Below are 27,336 nucleotides of genomic sequence, written 5' to 3'. Positions count from 1 at the left end.
GTTTGTTTGTGTCATTTATAGTGTGTGTGTGTGTGTGTGTGTTTTGTGTGTGTTTGTGTGTAGGCCACAGTAAACGTCTAATATTTATGTCATGTAAAAAGAATATGCAGAATGACTAGGCTCCTACTGTAGTGGACATGTTGGGAATGTCCATATATGTTGAATCCCTTGCGCCTGGTTACCCCCAGCTATAGGCCTAAGAGAACTCTGCATCTACATTGTTCTTTCAGAAAGGTGTCCGTGTTTTCAAATAATATTAGGCTATAGGCCCTACAAGGTACGCCAGCGTTTTATACCAGCTTAATTTTTATCCACCTGCTCAACTTGAGTCAATGAGATCATGCTTTATTGCAATAGCTGCGGCAAGTGACTGGTTTTGTGGAATAGGTTAACAGGAGGTAATCTTAGCTAGGGCTTACACAGAAACCATTGCACCTTGCAAAATTTTAAGTCTCTTATCTTTAAATGTGATGTTTAGGAAGACGAATGACGTCACGGTAACGGTCACATATTTCTCCAGCATTTTTGTCTCGCCCACCGGAGGTGAAGGCGAGACTAAGGGATCCAAATTGCGTCCGTCCGTCGTCCGTCACAAGACTCTCTTATGATGCATAACTTGGCAACTGTTACAGCAATGGCAGCCACACTTGGGTGATAGAAGCACTAGGGTTATCTTCATGTTATGGTGTTGTCGGAGTCCGACAACACCATAACATGAAGATACAGAGGTCATGTAATGATGTCAAAGGTCATTTGAGGTCATATATTAAAGAGTATGTGCAAGACTCTCTTTTCTATATTAAAGTTTACCTGCAAGACTCTCTTTTGACAAATAACTTCACATAAGTTGCTTGGATAACAACCTAACTTGGGTCATAGATGCACTGGGGGTACCTTCATGTTATGGTGCCGTTGGAGGTCATAGGATAAGGTCAAAGGTCATTGAGGTCATACGTTAAAGTTTACTTGCAAGACTCTCTTATCACACGTAACTCGACACATGTTGCTACAATGGCAATCAAACTTGGGTGATGGTAGATGTCTCTCGGGAAGTTGAAGGTTACCACAAGGTCAAAGGTCACAGACAGGGGTCAACGAACTTTTAGGGCCCAATGTTAAGTTTTTAGGGCGCATTTCGTTTATGGCTCATAACTTTTGATCCCTTTGTCCGTTTGTGACCAAACTTGGATGGAAGATGTCCCTTGGGGAGGTGAAGGTCGTCACAAGGTCAAAGGTCACAGACAGGGGTCAACAAACCTTTAGGGCCCAATGTTATGTTTTTAGGGCACGTTTTGATTGTGGCTCATAACTGATCCCTATGTCCGTTTGTGACCGAACTTGGACGGTAGATGTCCCTTGGGGAGTTAAAGGTCATCACAAGGTCAAAGGTCATAAGCAGGTCAATTAACTTCTGGGAGTTATAAAAATATTAATTCCTTGCACACGAATGGGCGAGACACAATTTGGCACTTGCCTTGTTTTAACATCATAGCAACGCGACGATGCATGGTCCCATGACACTTTATGAGATGTAGGCCTAGACCAATTGGTATTTCGTCAATTGGGGATATGGCATTGGTTATAATGGTTCAAGTAGGTTCAAAGCCATATATTCTCGCCTGAGTGAGTTTCCTTTTTTGATTCTCTCAAATCTTTTCTCTGTTCGACATTATCGCAAACTGGATAATGTGTAATGACATAGGTACGAGCCTCGCATCCTGTGTACATTATACCAGTGTGTGGTATATGCAAAAATGTGCACACGTGTGTACAGTACTTGTATTTTGCAGTCCATGGAAACATACTTGTGCGGTTGTAGGCTGCTTGGGCCTGCTGTATGCGATAAATCAGGTGAAACGACCTACACCAGCATGTCCTGCCTGTATCTATCACCTTAATAAAATATCAAGGAGTGAAGGAGGTACGCTCTTCAAGGTCCAAGGATGGGGAGTTTATTCCTGCGGACCCGACCAAGCAATGATTTCTAGGACTCAAGGAGTAGGGCTATCTGCGGGTGTGGGCGCTCTATCAATCATTGCTGTCCAGCGTTCGGTGACTTTGATTTCGACAAGTGATCGCGCCCACATAGTGAAGCTTTCGAAGATGCGCTCTCCGATGGATCCTGGTGGTGGTACGTGGAACGACTCCCCGTCCCCGACGTTTTGGGTTGGAATGGCAGCCGTGAAGAGAAGATGAACACTCGAGCATGACGTCTAAATCTAGACCACGTACATGGTCTAGATTTCATGGCGGACGAGTGCAGGTGAGTGTGAAATGCTGTGGCAGGCAGTTTAACCATGTGTAAAAAGAAACCATATAGACGTATACCAGGTACTAAAATACTCTAGGAAAGAAACACAGTACACCATACCAAGCCCAGGACACACCTAGCTACAGGGACCAGCCCGAACGCCAAGCGGCTGCCAACTGCAGCAACCGCCGGGCGCCCGCCCACGCCGCGCCTCCAAGTTGCAGGAATGTGGGAGTTCTCATGTTCACGATATTCACTACACAGTCACAGGTACATATACTGTAGCTCGGTCTGTATAAAATATGGAATAACGATTTGCAATTTGCCATATGATATATGGAATATTATGAGGTGATTTTTCTTTTATTTATTTCCATTCACAGGGTAGATAGCCCTTTCAGTACCAAGACTGATTTTTCAAAGGAGCCCATGATGACATCACCACCTCACTCATCAACTGTTAGAAACTTGCAAAATTAGCAAAACTCTAATATTTCTTACCTTCCCAAGGCTAATTCTTATCTAGTTATGACATATTAAATTAGCACTATTAGTTGTATTTACAAAATTTTACTCTTTGCTTGCAGATTAACTTGTAATTGACAGTCCAGATATAATTCTTGATTTATTTTGTGTTATGTTTTGTTTGAAGAAAAATGAGAATGAAAATAAATGAATTGAATTGAATTGAATTAAATTGAATTGAATTGAATTGAATTGAATTGAATTGAACTGAATTGAATTGAATTGAATTCCCCCTAAGAGTTTTATAGATGAAGACCCAATTGGGACAGAGGGTAAACAGTTCCCTGGGATAGATTTAAAAAAAAAAAAAATAAATAAAAATCACATTATTTATTACTGCATTTTTTTTTTTTTTTTTTTTTTTTTTTTTTAGAATAAGGGTGTGCTGAATTTGGAAAATTATGAGTGCCAGCGAATTAGCTCATAACTTATTTGCTCAGAATGACAAGTATTTACCATTTTGGATAACTTCCATGACATGGCTTAATTGCTTGATTTTTGGTGTGATGATGGCATATTTTCAGAGGTGGTGTATAAATTTAGACTGATATGCTCCTCTGAATTGAAGTGCTAGCAATAATGAGTTACATTTCTGCTGTTTGGATAACTATGGAATATCTGAACACCTGTAGCTGTTTCTCTGGAAATATTTGACTGATTGATACATTCCTTTTGTTTTTATAACTTCAACATGAGCATGACTGGGGAAAACAAAACAAGTATTTTCTTTATGTACCATATTGGATTATGTTACAGTGCAGAGGCACTTGTTTTGAGCTACAACATGATGTGTCACTGTGGCTGATCGTGTTGCTATGTTATGTACATATACAAGAATTGTGGTGCTCCTGAGTATGTTATTGCCAGTGAGATAGAAACAGAAAAAAAAAGAAAGATAAACCTAATTCAAATACATGAAAGAGGTCAGTCAAATTTGTAACCAGCAAGATAAAGTCACCACCACAACTTGAGTGTGCCTCATGTTTATGTAGATTCAGAGCTAATTGTCTCTGGAGATATTAAATAAGACTGAACATCCCTCCAAACTGGAGTCATCATTAAGCTGCCTCTGTAGCTTAGAGTACCATGTGGTTATCCCTCAACACATTTGCAATGTGATAAACTTTTTTTTTTCATGCCTCCGCCAACGAAGTGGCGGGAGGCATTATGTTTTCGGGTCGTCCGTCCGTCCGTCTGTCCGTCTGTCCGTACGTCCGTCCATACGTCCGTTCCGTTTTGTTTTTGTTGATATCTCAAGAACCGTGAGGTGGTTTTGCATCAAACTTGGTATGAGGGTATATCCTGGGGGGATGATACTTTGTTTGGATTTTAGGGTCACAGGGTCAAAGGTCAAAGGTCACAGGTTATTTTGTGAAAAAAAGGTTGAAATTTCATGTTTTTCTCCATATCTCGCAAATGGTTCAAGGTATCTTCATGGAACTTAGTATATATGCATGTACCGATGGGCAGTGATTATCTAGGGAAGTTGGGGGTCATGGGTCAAAGGTCAGGGGGTCAAAGGTCAAGGTCAACTCCTCAAAATATCACTACTTTCCTTATATTTATGCAATGCCTGAAGGATTTTTTAAAACTTGATGTATGCATGTATAACCCAATATATATTCTGTGGGAAGTTTCTTGCCAAAAGGTCAAAGGTCAAGTAAAAGTGCCAAATTGCACTTCTTTCTCCATATCTCAAAAGTAACTCAAGGTATTATCATGAAACTTACATATTTATGCATGTTCTACCTAACAGTGATTCTCTCTGGAACTGTGAGGTCAAAAGTCAAAGGCCAGGTTTAGATAATACTATTTTACCATTTGATACTGAAATTATACTTTTTCTCAATACCTTGAAAATTACTTAATGCATAAACTTATAAAAGGGTCAAAAGTCAAGTAAAAATCATCAGTTTCCCCAAATACCTGCACTCTGACATTTTAATCATTCATCCAACTGAACCTAGTTCTAGGAAAGTGAACATTCAACACATTTGTGGCAAACCTGTCATTTTAATATTTTGCCAATTGTGTGAAACTGTCATCACACATTGTCAAGACATTGTACTATAGACCTATTAGGAGAACCATGCATTATGGCGGAGGCATACACCAGTCGCTGAAGCGACATTTCTAGTTTTTATTGAGTCTACTTTTCCATGGAATTGCCCCTGAGTCCATTCAAGGTAAACAGAAAAGTAGCAGTATGATATAGCAGGGCTCGACACTAACGGTGGCCCGGTGGACCGGGGCCACCAAAAATGATAGTCGGGCCACCAAATTTCAAAAAAGGGCAAATTTGGTGGCCTGCCTCGGGCCACCAAATTTTTTTGAAAAGTATGTCAATAAATTCGTAAATTTTTGCGCCAGAAATTAGCAGTAAATTTGTTTAAAGGATGGATGAAAAGGACTGAATGAGTGCCTGAGAGTGAGTGTTGCGAGTTTGTTGAGGTTTATTTATGAGTAGATATGTCCAACTTCCAATTCTTACTATGATAAAACTTAAATATTTGACACATTAAAAAAACAGGACTTTTAACATTTTTTTTTTTTTTTTTTTTTTTTCGGGCCACCAAATTTTTCTCTCGGGCCACCAAAAATTTGAAATTGAGGATTTTGGTGTCCCCATTGGGCCACCGAACAAAAAAGTTAGTGTGGAGCCCTGGATATATAACAGCAGTATTTACTAATGTATTTTCAGTTGTCTGCCAGTCAATGTACAATGTGTGTACAGTGGAAACTCAGTACCAAGGTATAATGAGATCCTTAAAGACAGCCAATCCCTTTTGCATGCAAATTTTTGAAAAATTGGTGAGAACACACTAGGTATTGAAGAAAACACTATTTGAAAACCTGGTCTGTAAATTTTGAACTCAAGAGGGTCTTTATTTGTTTAGTTAAATTGACTGTTAAGATTTGAATAATTTTTTCGTATTACGAAAAAATTACAAATCTAAACTACTAGTCTAGTTTTACAGACCTGTGTGATGCACTTAGTTGCACATGCAGTTCATGTAAGTGATGTGTTGTTATTTGCCATGGATAACAAAGTATAGAATATGAGCGTGTTTCTACTGAGCGATGAAAATTCAAGGTGATGCGAGGCGATGCGAGGCGATGCGAGGTGATTCGCGGTGATGCGTGGGGATGCGTGGTGACACCTCAAATTTTTCCTCAGTAGAAACAGATTGGGTAGTGGCCGATGCGCGGTGATGCGAGGTGCTCTGTCGTCCACCTTTTGAGTTGGTCGATGCGCGGTGATGCGAGGGACGATTCTTAGTAGAAACACACCGGGTAGCAAAATTTGCGGTGTACCGCAAGTCTCGAATTATTGGGAGCTTTCGCCCACGCTTTTCAAATCGGTTCATCGCACACTCTGACACTTGTGTACACAGCATTCGCACACATCATGCCTTGTACCAACTCCTACTAAATACATGAGGTGGTACATGTGAACTGCATGCATTCATCGTCTATTGTTTGCGTGCCCATCAGCCTATTATACTAGGCTATAGGCCTATACTCTGATTTTTACACTGCGTTCATTTTTCCATACTGTAATCGTATCGTCTCCAAGTTAGTATGTCTAATGTTAGTATGTCGGAGCCCCTAGAGAGCATTAACTGGACCCTAGACCTGCAACGATTCCTTATAACAAAGTGGCAGGAAATGTTGGTGAGGGGTATTTTGAATGGAAAGACTAAACAAAATTCAGTGCCTACCACAAAATGGCAGTGCAGAGGCAGCGTGACCCGATCTGTGACCTGAAAATACGCGACTTCCAGATTCACCACATTTTGCACGTCACCTCGCATCACCACATATTTTATCGCCCAGTAGAAACAGCTCGAGTAGTCGTAAACTACGAGGTGATGCGGGAGACAAAATTTGCGGTGATGCGAGGTGCTCTCAGTAGAAACACGCTCTAAGAGAAGCTAGTGAATTCTTCTTTTCTGACAGCTTTAACATGCATCACGTTCGAAGTATAAGTATCATGATTATTACAACCACCTAGGAGGATTAATGTATGCAACTGTGCCTAGTACACAGAATACGTTACGGTTAGCGTTTGGTGCATTATTTGAATTTTAACGGCTAACAACCTTCAAATATCACAGAAATGTTATAGCTTTACAATAGTCTTGTCATTCTGGTGGAATATATCATGTTCTGTGCTATTTGGGAAGGAATGCAAAAGGGAAGGCACATCTTTAAGACCAAACCAATTTGTTTTGTATATCAGCTATTTTGTTATTAACAGTAGTCAATAAACAATACAAACTTGAAGGCAATAAATTCATTAGGACCTTAGAGATAGTTTCCTATATCAGGTATTTTGTCATATCAGATCTCTTTATATTGAGTTTCCACTGTATTCATCGAGATTTGGATTATACGACCTATCTATCCATCTATCGATCTACCATACTATATGCCTCTCTCACTCTCTGACTCTTTCTTAGATGGGAGGAAGGATGTCCACAACCATTCCAGAATTCTCGGTATCGCCAGTACCTAGGTGCCGTGCATAGAGTGGTGTTTTAGATGCATTATGGGATAGCTCACAGGACAAACTTGCCCCGATTTTGGCTGCACATGCCCTGAGATCATGCTCTGTCTTTGAGCATGTTTCTACTAAGCGATGAAAATTTGAGGTGATGCGATGCGAGGTGATTCGTGGTGGTACGCGGTGATGCGCGGCAATGCGCGGTGAAACTTCAAACTTTTCCTCAGTAGAAACAGATTGAGTAGTGGCCGATGCGCGGTGATGTGAGGTGCTCCGTTGTCCACCTTTCGAGGTGGTCGATGCGCGGTGATGCGAGGGACAATTTTCAGTAGAAACACACCGGGTAGCAAAATTTGCGGTGTACCGGAAGTCTCAAATTATTGGGAGATTTTGCACGCTTTATTCGAATGGTCACACACCTGCTTTGCGTTCACAGCGCTGATGTATCTTGCGTGTTGTAGTATCATAATTATATACAATATGCACTGTACAGTCTACACTGTACACTCATTTAGTACTGCGTACTGTTACTTCTTGTTTCATGGCTTGCATCAACCACCAGATACACTAACTTGTTTCTTGTAGTATGAATGAATTATATGTTGGAGAATATCGACTGGAGAATGGATCTGCAGCGATTTTTTATTTTCAAGTGATGGCAGATATGACAGAAGTAGTGAGGGGCATTTCATTTTTGGACGCCAAAACAAAGCGGAATGCCGACAGAATGCTGTTATGTAGCCTTGCTACTTCTTCTAGTTTGAGACGTTGCATCTCCTGAAACATTTGGCCACTTTCTCCTTCTCCAAGCAGCAGATTGAACGTGACTCCTGACTCTCTGACTGGCAGTGAGAACAGCTAGTACAAGAGTGAAAATATAAGTGCACATTTCACGTCCCGATCTAGTTTGTGCCATCTTGATCATTTTGTTTACCTTTCCATACCGCGCGACCCGCGACCACATCTGTAAAATACACGACTTCCGGTTCACAGCAAGTTCTCTCCCATCTTCCCGCATCACCGAGTATCACCGCGTATTTATCGCTCAGTAGAAACAGTTAGGGTAGTCATAAAATACGAGGTGATGCGAGGGACAAAATTTGCGGTGATACGAGGTGTCCCCAGTGGAAACACGCTCTTTATCCAGAGGTATTTTTTGTTGAAGATTTCTCCACTTTCCATCATGTGACCAGCACATTGAAGCCTTGCAGCAGTGAACCATGACCCTAGTGACCGCAAATCAGTAAAACTTCGAAACTTTCAACTCAAGCCAAGAAAAGAGGGGTAACAACGAAAAAGCAGACAAATATTAAACTTCATTGAATTGTATGGGAACTGCGACTCGCGTGAGACAACCGGAAGCAAACAAGGGCACCGAGGAATCCCACAGTGCATCTGTGCCAGGGATCTTCAGCATGTGCAGAAATTTCTGCGCATTGGGGATACCCAGAATTCATTGTATAGATGGCTGATTGAAATGCCATCTGCTGTCACAACCCTGCCCCTGACATCTCCTTTATAAAGCCTGGTGCAAGGTAGTACTTTAAGGAGCAAAGAATTTAATATGGCTTCAATAAATGCATCCCATGAACAGCTTTGAAACCAATCAAATCTACATGTAATATATTTCCCCTTCTGTTTGATTTAACATTTCACCTTTTCACTCTCTTTCTCTCTCTCTCTTTCATACACACACACACACACACACACAAACTCAAAACTCTTCATCTAGGCTTTTTAGTCCAGCAATGTGTAAAAATGATTTGCTGAAATTTTAAGCATTTTAATTGTACTATTTGTTCATTTTTTTTTTTTGGTGAGAATATTTGTTACTTTGTCACTGTTGTGTCACTGCTTAAATCAAAACAGATTTTGTCGACAATAACTTCTTATAATATTTAAGCTAGAAATATGCAATATTTAGTCTCTTCTTTTGCAGGATGGTAAATCATCAGCATACCACCATTGGGTAGAATAGTGTTGCCCAAGCAACTGCCTTTTTTGTCCCCGCCGAACGAGTTCGAGCAGGGGACTATGAAACGGGCTCCGTACGTGTGTGTGTCCGTGTGTCCGTACGTGTGTGTGTCCATGTGTGCGTCCGTGTGTGCGTCCGTGTGTGATCAAAATGTTCAATTTGCTACTTCTCTGTCATTTATGAGCCAATTTTGATTCTGATTGCTTTATATGATAGCAGTACATGGGAGCTTTGAAACTTCTACACAGAATTTCAGTTGTGACCTTTGACCTTGACCTTTGACCTATATTGTACATTTTGCTACAAAATGCTACTCCTTCGCCATTTCTAACCCGATTTCGATTCCGTTTGCTTTATGTGATGGCACTAGGTGAGGGCTTCAAAACTTCTACACAAAATTTTGACCTTTGACTTCTTTGACCTTTGACCTTGATTTTTGACCTATATTGTACATTTTGCTACAAAATGCTACTCCGCCATTTCTAACCTGATTTCGATTTCGTTTGCTTTATGTGATGGCACTAGGTGAGGGCTTCAAAACTTCTACACAGAATTTTGACCTTTGACTTCTTTGACCTTTGACCTTGATTTTTGACCTATATTGTACATTTTGCTACAAAATGCTACTCCTTCGCCATTTCTAACCCAATTTCGATTTCGTTTGCTTTATGTGATGGCACTAGGTGAGGGCTTCAAAACTTTTACACAGAATATTGACCTTTGACTTCTTTGACCTTTGACCTTGATTTTTGACCTGTATTGTACATTTTGCTACAAAATGCTACTCCTTCGCCATTTCTAACCCGATTTCGATTCCGTTTGCTTTATGTGATGGCACTAGGTGAGGGCTTCAAAACTTTTACACAGAATTTTGACCTTGACTTCTTTGACCTTTGACCTTGATTTTTGACCTATATTGTACATTTTGTTACAAAATGCTACTTCCGGCGGGGACATATATTACGCACCGCGTAATTTCTACTTTTCCTTGTTTTTCAGAAGTAAGTGATGTTGCAGTGCAGCCAGCAATCAATCGTAATCCTCCCAAACTCCTCTGTAATACAGATGCAGTGTGAAGCTCAATATACATTTATTTAATTCCTCTTAGAATTGTAATCTAAATCCCCCGCCTCAACCCAAACAATATCATCCCTTTAAGGTAGCTTCCAGATCATGGATGGGGCATGTGTTTAGTCTCATCCTTGTGACCATTATCTTTGTTTTGTTAAACATTTGCAACAGGTGTGATCAATGTTTGCAACTGCCAATAGCATTTCAACATTGTGTTGAGTCGTGTAACCAAACACTTTTGCCGATGAGGTAGTTAACCTAGTACCCAGTAGTTTTGCTAATGTTTTTGACAGGTATTTTTATGTTGACTTATTGTATTTAAGGGAAATGACGAGTCATGTAATCATACATTTTTCAGGGTCAGAAAGTGTGTTTTTTTGGAACTTCTCAAAAACACAATATCATACATGTACTAGTACATTACAAGGCTGTTTGATCTGCTGTATAATTCGCAGACATAGTATCTCATTGGTAGAATAATGCAATATGCTATGCTAAAGAGACTTTATGTTTAGTGTTTAGGGTATGATTAAAAGCTGGAGATGTATATTGCAGAGTGAAGACACTAAAAACTCCAACTTTGTTTACATTGCCAGGAAAATGGATTGTTGAAGATCTTGTTCTCTCTGATCTGCTAAAGTAAATCCAGGGAGGTGAGAGGAAAAATCATACTATCACTTTTGAAATCATTTAGCCACAAGCTGATCACTGGACTCTAAGTTGTTTCACTGCTCTATAGTAGATTGTGTACTGTATACACCAAATATTTCATGATTTTTTTTTTTTTTTTTTCAAATTTTGCAAGTCGGGTGCTATTCGCGAATTTAAAGACACGCAAAGATATTAACTCATATCCCGACATGAATGTGATGTGCATGCATACATTTCTCCATTCATTACTGTATTCCATAATCAGGAATTAAACCTCTTGCAAAATTGTAAGGAAGTCTCGATTTGCAAACAATTAGACTTGCTAAATATATGGCATATACAATATCAAGCCTCACATTCCATTTGATTTGGGTCATGGCCGTTTTCACCTTGACTCAAATTTTTTGAGGAATCGGGGCCAGTTAGGGGGGCATCAAAGCCAAAATTGTTTTCTGATAGATTTTTTTTTTTTTCACTTTCACTTTCACCAACATTGATTTGATTGGTGTTTCTGTGCCTGGCATTGAACATAAGTTACCAAGTCTTGTTTTAGGATGTATATTGTACATGTAATACCTTGATATTTATCATGTGTTATCAGAGGAAAATAGATATTTTAGATCATGCACATTCTGGAAGAAAAGTACATGTACATATGTGCAACAACGCAGATCTATGAAAAGGTGGGGAATGTTCATGTTTTGTCTTCAAACTTATAAGATTTTCTGGCTACTTTTACCAGGAAAGGGTCATGGCCAGTAGTGGTCTTATAAGGGGGCACTGTGGCATAGTGGAAAGGACTCTCGACTCCAAATTGGAGGACACAAGTTCAAATCCAGCCCAGTGCTTACACCCTTGGAAGTGATGTTTTTACCTGAAATAATGTCCCTCTTGACACAGGTGTATATTGTTGCAACGCTAGGGTAATAATAATGGCAGGGCTCTCTGGTAGAGCAGTGTCAACACTGAAGAGGCTACCCTGGGTAAAGAAGACTGTATCAACTCTTTGAAGTTTGAGGTGCATCGCAGCCAGTTGGTGGGGCATCACAACCATTGGCCTCATGGCCTCAGTGTCATTTGAGCCCAGGTGTATTGGGTATTTAAAGGACAAGTTCACCTTCATGAACATAAGGATTGAGAGAATGCAGCAATATTAGTAGAACACATCAGTGAAAGTTTGAGGAGAATCGGACAATCCGTTCAAAAGTTATGAATTTTTGAAGTTCTTGTGTTGGAACCGCTGGATGAGGAGACTACTAAGGCTTGTGATGTCATATGAGTACAACAGTATAAAGAAAATATTAAGAAAATTCAACATATTTTCACTTTTTTTCGCATAATAAAAGAACACTCAACTTGCCTCTTTTTAAAGGCAATGGGAATAATATTACCCATAACATATGTCAGTAACGAGTCAAGGGAATGTGTACTTTTTTCAAAAGATGTAATTTTGTGAAATTCTCTTTATACATGTATTTTCCTTACATTGTTGTACGCATGTGACATCATACACTGCAGTAGTCTTCTCATCCAGCGGTGACTGCACAAAAACTTTTGAACGGATTGTCCGATTTTCCTCAAACTTTCAATGATGTGTTCTACTAATATTGCTACATTCTCTCAATCCTTATGTTAATGAAGGTGAACTTGTCCTTTAAAAAGGAAGATACCAGCAGGTATCTAGAGAGACTACGTGGGGGAGGGAGAGGAACAGGTATTTTTTTTGTCATGCCTTCTTGTCTAAGTTTATCATACTTTTTTCTTTTTTAGATTCAGGGTTCATTTTTTTTTTCTTTGTATGTTCGTAGTAAAGGGGAGTTTTTTTTTTCTTTCCTCATAAGGGGGAGTTGTCAGCATATAGATAGACAAAACAGGCAAGAGGGGAAGACAGCATTTCAACCGTCTCGCTGGCAGAGTCACTGGTAGCTTTGAATGAGGACATTTCATCGAGCTTCCGCGGATCTTTCATGTAGCAAGCTGTTGCTGTCCTCAGCATTTCACCCTTCCTTCTGGGGGAGTTATTTTGTTGGATTCATATATTGGCAGTCTTGGGATTTTAACTCTTTCTGCTCATACTATTTTACAATTTGGCCAGTCATTATTTGCACCCAATATCTTGTGATTTGGACGTGCTGTACTTCCATTTTAAAGCTTGTTTTAGGGTGCATATACTTTCATCTTTGCTTGTGGATGTTCACCATCTTATGGGATTTGTTGGACAAAGCTAAAGCTGCAACAACTTTGTGTAAACTGGACATTTTATGAGACAGCAGTCCAGACAAGGAGTTATGATGAAGAGCCTGTTGTTAATCCTTTTGGTACAGCCACTACTTGGTAAATATATAAAGAACAGTCATGATTTCATATAATTTCATTCATTGGTCGATGGAGATGGAGATAGAGGTTTGAAATTATTTATTATATGAAAAGGTCTAGCAACCATATGAATAGTGTATGTAAACTGTTGTGTTAGTTGATTCTACTATTGCCACTGGCAACCCTCTGATGTACTTACCATACAAGGTAGATAGCAGTTCAAGGTAGTGGCTTGACAATGATTTCACAATGAGAACAATGTTGTAATATTGTGATTTTGGCTTATTTAAGTATGTTGTATGTGCCATATATATTTCGCAAGTCTAACTTTTTGCAAATCAGGACGTCATGACAATTTTGTGAGGGGTTAAATTTGCAATCAGAGAATAGCAATGGACTGAGAAATTGGTATCATTCACATATCATCAGGAAGCAGAATTATAAAATATATGACCGCTTTATCATTTAGATGTGCAAACTTAATCTTTCATCAAAGTCAAGCAATGTGTTGCCATGGCAACAGCATTTTTTAAAGGGAATTATCCAAATCACCAGTGGATTTTATTGCTCCCTTTAGTTTTTGAGCATTTGAATTTCAATTTGGCAAATGAGTGTAATCTCTAAATGAGCAAGATACATCTTTAATCATTGGTGAACAGTGCATGATGAAGAACATACTAAATTATCGTGGAATGATGTAACGCCCTCAGGTTTAGGTGGGGGATTAATCACATTCAATGATAGCTCTAGTTATAATTGTTGCGTCAACAACTATTAAAGAATATGTTTTTCAAGCTTGCCTTTGATTATAAATCATCCATGGCTACATTTTTTGTGCGGTGTTCTACTTGAAGGACTTTAAGTGTTATTCCTATCAATGCCCATCACTTTTAAAACATTACTGAAAATTTTGATTATCAACAATCTGCATTTATCTATCTGCATAGAATTGATTATTATATTGGTGCTCAATACAAATGAATGATTAAAATGCATCTTGTGTTTTGTGCTCATTTGTATACAGTATTGCTTGTAGTAACATCTATTCACTGTAAGAAGCGAAACATCCCAGCGAATGAAATTTGCCAAAGTTGTATTCTTAGATATTCTGGTTGTCTATAGAAAAACTGGAAATCTACATCAAGTGCTATATCATTCATAATCATGACAGAGTCAGAATGCATCAAAGTTTTAAAGTCACGGTGTGTAATTCTGCATTAATATGCCCTTTTATCACACATCAGTTGCTCTTCAGAAAGCGTATATTTGTTATGTTTTGTCTATATGTGATTGTTTTCGATTTCTCTATATCCTCTCTACCATACATACCGTGCAACCTGTAGCTTACGGTCAACTCTGCCCCCATGGCTGGTCGTTGCTGGGTGACAGTTGCTACCAACTGTTCATTGATACCAAGACCTATCATGAAGCCGTCCTTGCATGTCAGAACAAGGATGGAGACTTAGCCATGGACAAAACACCTGCTGTCCATGTAAGTATCAAGTTGACAACTGTGGTTGTTCATAGCAGTGAGCACAGATAAGCAACTATCTGTCAACGATCGCATTGGAAATTTGTTCTAATCTTATCTGTCATTGAAATTATATCAATTGAACTCTGATTGAGTCATTTCGATATTTGGAGTTTCAAAACTAAGCATGCATAAAATATACCAAAGTTTAGAGGCGTACTAGAAATATTTCTGTTCAGTTTCCCTATGATTTACATTTGACTGGATACAGATAGTTTTTAAAGGATTTGATAATCTAGCTGTTGCTCAACTCATATTGAATGACACAAATAAAAGTGACCTAGGTTCTCTTCTGTGAGAAATAAGCCCTGTGAAAATTTGTGTTAGTGGAAGAAAGTCCAATAGGGTCCACAATATTGGACTGTTTCAGATGTGATGTAAGAACCTGAGTCTTCTCTAGTACCATTTAATCTTTAAGACTCAATCACCGATGAATGGAGTGCCATTAATGTTGATTACTGCTGATAATGATACTCATTGATGAATGCAGGGGAATAAAGTACAAAAACATGTGTTCAACATGGAATCGTTGTGCCTCTTGCCATTAAATGCATTCGTGTAATAGTAACTAGAAAACCACTCAGAGAGCGTGAACCTCTGCCAAGCAGCTCATTTCCACCCATACATGCACGCTTAAAATTGCCCAGTTCCCCAATATAGATGCCTTTTGTATACGTCATCAGCTTCCAGCTGCACGGCGCCTTGCCAGAGTAGAGCATGCACTTTCGTGCATGTACACAAACCTCAGATACATGCAGCTTGAACTCACAAGTTCATTGACCCCATCTGCCAAAAGATTTTGTAAAAATCCTTAAAAAATTCATTAAAAATTCCCAGATCACTACCAGGACAAAGCCACCTTAAACTATACTAGTTTTTGACGTTTAGGGCGTTAATATCCTGAATAAGCAAAATAGTACGGGCAGAGGGTCTGGAAGCCAGACTAAATTTGGTACCACATTTGGCCCAGTTTGCGTTTACAGTGAGAAAAAGCTGGGCTTGGCCACATCCGAGCCGCGGCCGAGACTACCTCCAGAGCTTGGCCAAATGCGCAGCCGATTTTGGTACCACATTTGGCCTTTTGCGTGTTTACAGTGAAATTAAGGCCGGGTTCGGCCGTGGCCGAGCCCGGCCTTTTCACTCACTGTAAACGGGGTCTTAGAATGCATGATGGTTCTTAGAATTGCTTTGCAAATAGCATAGAAAATTCTTGGATATCATTGTTCCAGATTATTAGATAAACTTGAGGTTCAAACTCTTAATGTGCAACACCAACATGGGGGGGGGGGGGGGGGGATGAGGGGGAGTAGTCTTTTCTAGCTCCTACTTAACAATTGCTGTGATGGTAATTTCTCATAGGGTGCCTCCTAACATCTGATTAGAGAATAGAATTTCATATCTTTTTATCTTGCTGTATGTATGACTGTATAGTCTAGAATTTCAGAAGGACTGTACCACATGACAAGTCACATCAATGATTGCTCCCATCCTACTCACAGAATCTCCTTGCTTCACTTACTTCAGCGGCTGGGGTAGCTGCCTACATCGGACTGTCAGACCTGGCAGGGGAGAACAGTTTCTTCTGGGCAGATGGGTCTCATCTCGAGGATTCACAGGAGTGAGTCCGAATGGTTCTATAGGGCAATAACCCCATGGACAATTACTCCAGACCCTTCTCCTGACCCTAACCCTAACCCAAACTCTGACCCTAATACTGTACGAGCTGAAATTTTCGCGTACAGTTATTTTCGCGAATTGCTACTTGGAGGACATTTTCGCGTGTTGTTAATTTCGCAGTTGCGAGGGTCTAACTGAACTTAGCTATTAGCGCGTTGTTATTTTCGCGGTTCAAAGGCGATTCGCGAAATTTGCGAAAATAAAACCACCGCGAAAATTTCAGCTCGTACAGTACCCCTTTCCCGCTGCCCCTCTCGGTGAACCACCGTTGGATTCCCTGGTGAATTCACTGGGGAACCTCCCGGTGAAATTTTCAGTGCCGTCGTTTCACACCTACGACAATGCTCTTGGTGAATTTTGTTTGCAACTTTCCCCTAGTTGTGTTTTTTGCTCGCACTGCGGCCGATTTTGCGCTAATTTGAACGTGGTCTGGTATATACTGTACTACAGTGCGTAGTGGTTCGTACTCGTAACTTCTCTATAACTTCTCAATATTCGTCGCCCAGGCAAATCTCCACCTAACAAAATCGGACTGTCTTCCGACGTCTTGCCTTACATAATGTCAATTTTAGGTGAGAGAACTGATCCGAAGACCCAACTGGGTGAAGCGAGATTTGCCTGTTCCAAGAGGAAATGCGACCACTGTCACAATCTGGAAATAAATTGACGGAGTAAGAACATTACCTTGAAGTTTGAATTTAAGGTGGGAGTGGAGGGCATATTAACTCACACTCCTATTACTCAAATAATAAAAATCAAACTTCAAACAGGTAAGTTCTCGTTTAATTTATTTATTATTTTTCGTAATCTCTGTTGTTCGTTAATATGAGATTTTGAAGCAAGTGGTCGCATTTCTGTAAAACAAAGCAATGTATGGTGATAAGAATGACATAGTAGCTCACCAATAATACCCAAATCTCTTCAATGATTATCCAGTACCGCCATGGAGAACCTACATGTAGGTCCTGCCCTGATCGACGGCTTATCATAGAACCTGTTGAAGGTTTCCGCTATGGGCACATCTGCTGTCTTTGCAGTAGAGACTGCTGAAGCCCTTGTAGAATGCGGCTTGAAAATTCTAGTGTCGATACCCGCCGCACTCACTGTCTACTTTATCCACCTGGAGATGGTTTGCTTACTGGCTCGTTTGTGAGGTTTCCTATAACATATGAACAGGTGCCTTTCCGTATCCCTCAGCACTTTTGTACGCTCAATGTACTTTTTCAGGTAGCGTACCACACAGAGTCTCTTCTCTGAAGGATACTCTTCAATTGTAGTCGTACTCCCTACTCTGTCGGAGGTCTTGTTCTGTTTTACCAAGTCATTGACATGAATCTCTACGCTATTATCCTTCCAAACCAGGCCATCAATATGAATATAGAACAAAGTCTGTGCCCTTTGTGCCGAAGTGAGTGCGAGCAACATACACAGCTTATGAGTAAGTTCACACAAAGATAGCTTACTGGCTGGTGACATTTTGCGGAGATGATCTAACACGATTTTAACGTCCCAGAAATGGTTGTACCGTGGCAGCGGAGTTTGTAAATGAAATACACCTTTCATGAATCTTGTCACCAAAGGATGTGTACTAATTGTACAGTTGCTGTTCTCCAACAGCACCACTGAGGCCAAAGCACTTCTGGCACAGTTAACAGAAGAAAAAAATAAAGGAAAAAAACAATCAAATGACAAGGATAAATCTAGGCGTTATATAAAAATGTATGATGCATTATGAACTAACCTAGCTAGTGTGATATGAAACTATACTGTACTGTATCTTGTCTTCAAACAGAAATAACATTCATGATGCTGCACAATTTTTCAAATAAGCACTGTGTCACCTTTTCAGAAAAAAAAAATCCACAAAAACAAAGCTTTATAGAGTGTGTTGCTCTGCCACTGTCATTTGTTTGAAATCATTCTAGTGCTGAATCAGTAATCATTTCTCAATATCTGTTTCTATTACAGGCAGTGGGATACCGATGAGCCAAACAACCTAGGCAATGAGGACTGTGTTGTTCTAAGAGGCAATGGACGTTGGAATGACTTGAGGTGTAGCAATACCCGTGCTTATATATGTGAGCGAGACAATGGTATGTTGCATTGAATGTTTATAGAAAGTGCTAGTTGTATCATTTCTCTATAAAATGTCATCTGTGATGCTCTTTTTGATTTTCCTACAAGAATTGGAATATCACAAGTAGAATGCCTTACTGTAAAGCAGACTATTTTTGCAGCATGAAATTTTTCCGGTCGGAGCCTATGGCCTTTTTTGCGGCATGAAATTTTCGCGAATTGCCACTGGTATTCAATGCATACAGTGTAGATAAGAACTTTGGTGTGCATTTTGATTCCTCAAATCTTGGCTCTTGCAAAATCAAAATACATGTGAACATTTCTGTTTTACAGTATTGTTTTTCTTAACTGATCTGTTCAGTCTTTGCTGGTGATCAGTCATTGTATGTACAAATGAATAATGATAATAGATAATATCAAAGAACGACAATACTGGTTTGAATCGCTGTGTGAAGGTAATCCAGAAATCCAGAAATGTAAATCAGTAGTTGCGACCTTACAAATTTCATTTGTACAGAGGGAGACAAATTGAGGAAAAGTCGTACCCCATATCTTCACCCCTGTGCTTGATAATCTCCAGATTTCACATGTAATGCTGTTTGAGATCAGTGTGATGACGTACAACAAATAATATTTTTCATGTCTCTCCTGTGTCTTCCATTCATTTGCTACTGGTATAAATTAAAACACACCATAACTATTTGACTATCCAGTACCAAGTATGAGCTGCTATGAATATGTATTTGTGAGGAACTGTTTGAATTCTGACTGCACTAGTATGAATCCATTGCAAGTTTGATATCTAAAATAGATAGCTAACAATATACAATATACAACATTGATACTATTTTGATGCACTCCATTTACTCAAAATTATAAATATGTATTGCAAAACCTTGTTTGAGTTAATGTATTCTGGGAGATTCTCTTTTTCAGTTGTCGATATTTCTGTGTTGGTTTCAGCGGAGTGGAATTCATCAGTGTTTTCAAATCATATTGGACCGTACTGATGTGCATGTTTTTTGCTGTTTATGGACTCTGAAAATGCTTTTCTCAAAAAAACTTTGTGCATTTGTATCCAAGCTTTTCAAATTGCCACAACTAGAAACAAGTGAAATGTAGATACAGTGTAATGATGACATATTTTGAAGTAGTATTTGATCATAATATACCAAATGGATTATATAAGATCCAGAATACATGCTTTACTTTGTGATGTATCAAATTATCCCCATGTCGCAGACATCCCACTGAAGTGCGATGAAAGTGATGGCTGGTATACAGCAGATAGCAAATGCTTCAAGTACTACAGTAGCCAAAAGAACTGGGATGATGCTGCTAGCTACTGTAGGAGAATTGGGGGAGATCTCGCCTCCATTAACTCTGACCCTGAACAGGAAATGGTGGCGAATACTGCCACTGCTGCTGGCGTGACCTTGTGGATTGGTCTGACTGACAAGGTATGAATGTGTTTCATTCTCATGATCTCCATTCATCATCATTATCATCACCATTATCTTCATTATCATCATCATCATCATCATCATCATCATTGGTATCATCATCATCACCATCATCATCACCACACCATCATCATCATCTTTATCACCATCATCACCACCATCACCACTATCGTCGTCATCATCATTATCATCATCCTTGAATGCCCATTTTTCTGCCTCTGTGGGATTGGAGATTTCATTTGTCTCATTGCCTTACTCTAGGCTTCCTTGTCTGTGATGTCCTTTGAGGTGAGACCAGATATTTTAAAAACCTCTACGTGTCTCCTCCCAGGTCTTATGGGAACCACAACCTGAGAGATTTGTGGCCTTCTGTAGCCAATGGCTTTCATCTCTCCTAGCCAGATTCCAGTACCATCTCAATCTTTTAACCCTGGACATTATTGTTCATTTAAGAAAGCTTTACACTCATCACACCTTTTTATTCTTTATTTCATGAAATAGAGCAATGTGACAAATGTAATGTCTTGTTAGTGACCTTCTGATATGATTGGTACCTAACAGAAAGCATGGCAGTAAGGGTTACCCATACAGGCAACCTCGGAAGACATAAGTTTTGACTGCCTGCCTGTACGTGATTCCTACTGTTTCCAAAGCCTGAATTTTCACCAGATGGATGTGTGCCTATACCAGAAAGTTGACATTTTTTTTTTAATGGATGTAAAAATGCATTCTGATCATTTGTTAAATGCTTATTTTATGTTTTATAATTATACTACTTTGTTAAGAATCATAATCATACAGAGGGTGCTGTGATTGCAGCCTAAAGTCCTGATAGCATCATGTATTCTTACATGTCAGTGGAACCTGTCGTGAAATTTGACTAATCATTTGCACTGAGTGACTGCTTGTCTTCATTAACTTCTGAGTACTGGGCACAGCACAGGGCCTTGTCACATGTCCACTGCCGGCCAATCAGCTGATGCGAATGCATTTCATCATTTTGCTATAAGTATGGCATATGATCCAGCATGCATGTACATTACAAGTAGAGGTGAGCAATGAATATGAGCTCTTTTTAAAAATCTCCATATGCACGGTCAGGTATATTTCTTGTGTTCTCCTGTATATCTGCATCATTAGCGTAAAGACTGCTTTCCTGTTATTAAGATAAACTTTTTTGTTGTTGTTTGTTTTATTATGTGCCCTTTAAAGGAAGGCAATGCTGCTGGAAACTATGGATGGAGTGATGGTGAATCTTACAGCTATGTCCAGTGGGCAACCAATCAACCGGATAACAGGTGTGACACCATATTTTGCTATTGTAACATAACATTTTCTCAACTGTTTGTCTAACAATGAGGCCAGTAATATTTCTCGAGAGACATCATTCTCTTTTTGTTTATTCAGTCAAGAAAATACAGAACAATTCTAACAGTTGCATATTTTGTAATAATGATATATATCACTTATCCACCTGCATCATCAAAGTGTTTGTGAAGGTTGCTATTACTCCTTCATTTCCTTTCTGTACTTAACCTGTTGAGGACGGACTGATTTTGATACAACACGCTTTTCCCATAGACACCTGCCCGAGTATACTCGGGGACTCATCCTCAGCGGGTTAAATTTGGGTATGACAAGACAGTATAATATTACTCAAAACACTGTGTTTCACTTCACGTTTTGGCCATATTCAAAGTCCCAAGCACATATTTAATATGCCTGTTTCTCTTCAGTTTTTACACACTGGGTGGTGACTGTGGGGAGATCACTTCAAACTCTGATGGAAAGTGGAGCACAGCAGCCTGTACATCAACCAGGGCTTTCATGTGTGAAAGGCCAGAAGGTGGGTGCATGACCACATATTCATGGTCACATAGTCTCCTGCACAGGAGTCTTACATGTAGAGGAGCTAGGGTGACATGATATTGTACCAGTCTTTTGGTGTTGTGGCTACCATGGAGACATCACATATAGGCACTTTGTAAGCACAGAAAGCCAGGCCATAACAAGATGAGAGTTTCAACCACAAATTCACAAAGTGCTCATCTTCTTTGCCTGATCAGGAAGCTAAGTATGTGAGCTATCTAGAATTGCTTTAGGGCAATTTTTGTATCTTACCACCATGCAACCTTCTAGGGGCCAGTGCTGCATTTTTTTTTTTTTTTTTTTTTTTTTTTACGGGCACAAGTTTGTACCAATAATCCTCTCAACTTTTTGGCATATTGAATGCTTTTAATAAGTGCTGACTTTTTTTCCCCCTTTTTGTCCAGGAAAAGAAAGAGGTGGAACCATGTATTACTCAAAGGAAACCAAATCTTGAATAACTAGAAAAGCATTCTGAGAGCACAGACCTCTGCCAAGCAGCTTATTTCCACCCACACATGCATGCTGAAAATCACCCAATTTCTCAATATAGAAGCCTTTTGTTTACGTCATCAGCATCCAGCTGTAAGGTGTCTCTCCTGAACAGAGCACGCACTGTAGTGCACATATGCAAACCTCAAATATGTGCAGCTTGAACTCTCAAGTTCGTTGGCCTTATCTGCCAAAAGATAAAAGTCCTTCAAAAATTCCTAAAACTTCCTGGATCATTGCCAAAATTTTATTGTCTTTCCTTGTGTCATTATCAACTTTTCCTGCAGATTTCATTGAAACAAACAACCTATTGCCGATGAAAACATAACTTCCTCCCTTGGCGGAGATAATGATGACTGTAGGGCAGAAAGGAAAAAAAGATTTATTCCTAAACATTTGAGCAAGGGATGACCAGGAGAAGGAAGAGGTTATGCCAATCTTGTGATGCCCTTTGACCTTTAACAGGAAGCTGTCCAAATGGCTGGCACCTGTTCAGGGGTTACTGCTACCAGTACAACACCAACCAGCCCTCAACATGGTCTAAGGCAAAGTTCACCTGTGAAGCACAGGGCACATATCTTCTGACTGACTTCAGTGCTGCAGAGAACAACTACATCGTCGAGCGGATGAGTGACTTCAGTGGCATCACTGTTGATTCGGTCTGGCTAGGACTTTCTGGTAAATGCAACTGCCAATGATCTTTCTGCAAAAGAAACGGTTGTTTAAGCCTTTGCGTGATTTGAGTGCTTATTGGCACCAAAAAGCCTATAGCATTGTGCACATTGTCCAAAAGACCCTGACAGAGATAGGGACCTTATAGGGTTATTAATTACTGGAACTATTTCAACTGTAAGGTTCTTTCATACAATCTGTTAACATATATATCGTAAGCACTACATGATCAGACATCATTAAACAGATTTTATGAATTTTGCAAACACCACAATTCCAGTTGTCTTTTTCAATTCATATGTAGTGTAATATTGTTTTCTTTTTCATTGACTTTGTACACGGTATTATACAATGTATTACATTTGTTTTACAGATGTGTGTTTCAGCATTCTGTAAGCACTCATAAAAAGACGCTCAATAATTGGATATCTTATACATTGCTTATAGTCTTGCTTTTTCGTCAGTGATTCCTGAATCATGTATTTTCACAGAAACTCTGAATGGCAATTATCATCTGAAAATTGTCTGAAAAATAGTAATGAAAAAAACAACCAACAACCTAAGACTGAAATTAGGGTGGAAATTATAGACTTTGGAAACATAGAGTGTAGTTCACAGACTCATTCAATGATTTAAAACAAGATTCTCTTCAGTAATTGGTGTCATTAACCTGTTGAGGACGGACTGATTTTGCTACAACAGGCATATCCCATAGACCCCTGCCTGAGTATCCTTAGGACTCGTCCTCAATGTGATTTAGTGGTTTGATGTAAGAGGGAGGTATATATCTGTGTATATCTCTCTTTTCTCTGCCCCTCTCAGACACAGAGATTGATGATAGTCTACAATGGGTAGAGAGCAGTAGCCTTGGCTACACTAACTGGGGCTCCTCTGGCTCAGCCCTCAGGACTGGGGTGGATGACTGTGCTTACATCACAACAGGTATTAACCCACTCAGCACCACAACATCAAAGGACCATTGATATTTTGTGCAGTATACCAGCATTGTTACTAGTAGGAACAAGAGGGTTAAACTCTAATAGAGACATTTGTTTTGCCTCTCCTCTTCATGGTTTACTTAGATAATATACTCTGGGAGATCTCATCTTTTGGGGATCGAAGTGTTATCTCAGCAAACCTATGTAGTCCTTGACAAGTTACATGTAGCTCACTGGTGAGAATATTGTGACTGGCATTAGCCAATCTTCTTCAACTCTCTCAGATCCATCATCTGCAAATGCCATTGACCGTGTGTACTGAAAATTGGCAGTAGCAATCACAGAGTTGAGGGAAAATAAGCCTGAGGCTAAGTATAGATCTAGAGTGAATGCAGTGATACTGGTGTGTGAGCTTCAGGGATTGATGTGTGGTTCATATGGTTTGGTTCAACACAGTTGTTTTCCTAATGCTAGGGTAATAAAAAAAAAGGAAATAAGTTGAATTTCGTTGTTTTCCTAATGCTAGGGTAATAGATATAGGAAATAAGTTGAATTTCAGACTTGAACTGTCTGACTGTTCTAGAGTATGAGATCACTACTTATTGTTACAATCAATTAAATCAATCCTCACCAAATACTTATGTTTGTCTTCAACTCTGAAATGACCTCTTTCATGTTTCTCTACATTTCAATCAATCCTAGCTGAAAGTGATGGTACATGGAGTACAGGAGATTGTGATGATAGCCGAGCTTACATCTGCAAGGTTGTCGCTAGTAAGTTTGCTGTCTTAGCTTTCTCATGATCATATATTGGAGAAAGGAAGGCAATGGCTCATATAGCCTGTATTCTAGTTTTTGTTTGTCCCAATATGACAAACACTCATGCAAAGACTCCAACTCTCCCGCTTTCGACGGGAGATCTCCTGCTGAAAACCCATTTTTGCAGAATATCCCGTTCTCCCGTTTGAGATATAATTTCTCCCGCTTGAAGTGATTTCTTACTTAATTTCATTGTATGTTGAAAAATAAGCCTTAGATAGCACGAGAGAGCATCTAGAACCTAGACCGCAAGGAACTTCACGCTCGTGATGTGCGCTTTGCACACATTTAGTTGGAGTCTCCTGTTTGCTAGGGGTTTCAGGCGGGAGAATCTCCAGATCAGAAGGTGCTTGGGGTTGGAGTCTCTGCTCATGAGTAATTCAAGAGTTGATGACAAACATTCATGAGTAATTCAAGAATTCCAAGGCAGACTCATTGAATGGGTAAGTTGCATGCCTGTGAGGAAGTCACATCTCTATTTTGTTCTCTCTTTTTTTTTTCTTTTTGCCAATGAAGAGCTTTGTGGGTCATGAAAATGTTTGTGTTTCAGCTCAACAGCTGAAGAGTATTAAGGAAGTTTTTGAACATATCTTTGGTCTTTTATTCTTTTGGTTTTGCTGCCTGCACAATGATGCTGTCAATCTCCAGTCCTACCTTCTAGTCTTCACTTCTAGTCTTCTTCTTTTTCTTTTCTGCTGTGGTATAAGTCCTCTTTGGTTTACATGTATTTTTTATGTGCGAGCCATGTAGAGAAATACTGTGACTATTCAGGAATCCAATGTCTAAATGAGAACTGAATCTCATGTCTGTCTGTTCTAAGTAAAATATTGTGGACTGCTGGATTAAATTTCGCAAGAGTGATATTCTGATTTTCTCTCTCTTTCCCTTCTCCGTTTCCAGCTCAACCTATTATGCCCCTTACACCTGGTGTAGGTAAGAAGAGTTTTCATCTTTTTTTTTTTACATGTCAAACACAAAGGAACATTAAAGGCAAACAGAGGAAAGACCGCATGCAAGTTTGATGAATTATATGAACAATTTTACAGCATATGTGCATAATTGAAGCCTTCTCAACTAATGCACCAGCTGCAGAATTATGGCAGAGAGAGAGATGTTTTTCCTGTAATGATGTCAAACCAATGAATGATCTGTTGGCTAAGACTTTGCATTTCACAAAGCCAAGAGGGTACGTCAAATAAGTACTAGCAATAGTAGGGTACTTGACACTGCCTGGGCTGGCTGTTCTGAATATTGCTTGCAGTGTGATGGCTTTGGCTTGACTTTTTAGGATGCTAAAGATATCAACCCAGTTGGTATCTTTTCTATTTTGTCTGAGGTATCTCATCACGATTAGGAGTAACATTTGTGTGTGTGTGTGTGTGTATTGTGTGCATCTGCGTGTGTGTGTTATGAATAATACACGTGTATAAGGCATTTTTTCAAGCCTTACCAAAATTCCTGTCATTCAAGCTGTAGATATATATCATTTTTATTCACTCTGCTTCCTCAAAAAACAAACAAACAAAAAAACACACACAAAAAGAGGAGAGAATATAATTTGGTGCTCTCCATTGTCCAGCGTGTTATTGTACATCTTTCCACAGGAAGCCCAGTCTGTTTATACAAATAAAAGCAGTGGAACACAAAGAATTGATAGAGCACTCCAGTACAGAGTTACATCAATTCCTAAATCAATCAAAACTGAGTAATTTATTTTCTCTTTTTTTATATGTAATTGTCCTCCATCGCAGCCATCAGTACATGTGACGCAGGCTGGACCCTGTTTGGGGATAACTGTTACTACTTTGAGTGGGCTTCAAAAAATTTTGATGATGCTGAAATGTCATGCACGTCAAAAGGAGCTCATCTGACCAGCATCCTGAGTGAAGAAGAACAGATGTTCCTGACAAGTGAGTTAATCAGTGTATCATTTGGAAATCATTAGTATTGGGGAGTTGCTCTGGGTTTCTAGCTCATCTGAGCCACCAGAATCTTTGAATTTGAAATTTTGGTGGCCCAAAATAAAAGGAAATATGTTTTATATACAAAATTGTTGAATTTTAGCTGCCCGATCAGGCTACCAAGAAATAGGTGTTTTGTTTTTTTTAAAGTTTGGTGACCCGATATCATTTTTAGTAGCCTTGGGCCTCTGCTTATATTTGAAGTTTGGTGGCCCGATATCATTTTGTATTGGTCTCGGGCCTCTGCTTATATATTCACTTCTTGCAGCTCAAAATTGATGTTCCAATTGCGATATTTGAAACTGAAATGATAGAGTAAAAACAAACAAACAAAACAAAACATCCTTCTCTTTTATATCTTTGTACAGTGCGGTCCCGTATGGGAGGCGTCTTCCAGTGGATAGGTCTGCATGACATCGTGTCAGAATCTGAGTACTCTTGGACGGATCATTCTGATGTAAGATGCCTCGTCTGTTTATCTCACATATTGGTTCCTTTCTCCATCACGAGAATCGATTAGAGTGATCAGTGCTTGTAAACGTATG

The 27,336-nt window shown here is 39.5% G+C and overlaps 1 protein-coding gene across 1 annotated transcript in view; it reads left to right on the top strand.

Moving 5' to 3' along the window:
- Window positions 1-6,504: 6,504 nt before the first annotated feature.
- LOC140238315 (macrophage mannose receptor 1-like) overlaps window positions 6,505-27,336 on the top strand; it is a 69,588-nt gene continuing 48,756 nt past the window's right edge. The window contains exons 1-13 of the mRNA XM_072318249.1: window positions 6,505-6,679; window positions 14,640-14,788; window positions 16,327-16,445; window positions 18,473-18,597; window positions 19,823-20,040; window positions 21,256-21,341; window positions 21,780-21,889; window positions 22,867-23,079; window positions 23,896-24,015; window positions 24,714-24,785; window positions 25,731-25,763; window positions 26,582-26,740; window positions 27,160-27,248. Of these exons, the coding sequence (XP_072174350.1) occupies window positions 6,505-6,679; window positions 14,640-14,788; window positions 16,327-16,445; window positions 18,473-18,597; window positions 19,823-20,040; window positions 21,256-21,341; window positions 21,780-21,889; window positions 22,867-23,079; window positions 23,896-24,015; window positions 24,714-24,785; window positions 25,731-25,763; window positions 26,582-26,740; window positions 27,160-27,248 (1,668 nt within the window). The remainder of the gene's footprint in view (window positions 6,680-14,639; window positions 14,789-16,326; window positions 16,446-18,472; window positions 18,598-19,822; window positions 20,041-21,255; window positions 21,342-21,779; window positions 21,890-22,866; window positions 23,080-23,895; window positions 24,016-24,713; window positions 24,786-25,730; window positions 25,764-26,581; window positions 26,741-27,159; window positions 27,249-27,336) is intronic.

The sequence above is a fragment of the Diadema setosum genome, chromosome 14 (genome assembly GCF_964275005.1).
Source record: "Diadema setosum chromosome 14, eeDiaSeto1, whole genome shotgun sequence".
Lineage (NCBI taxonomy): Eukaryota > Metazoa > Echinodermata > Echinoidea > Diadematoida > Diadematidae > Diadema > Diadema setosum.
Note: the sequence above shows the minus strand (reverse complement) of the source record. Positions and strands in the feature narration are given on the sequence as shown.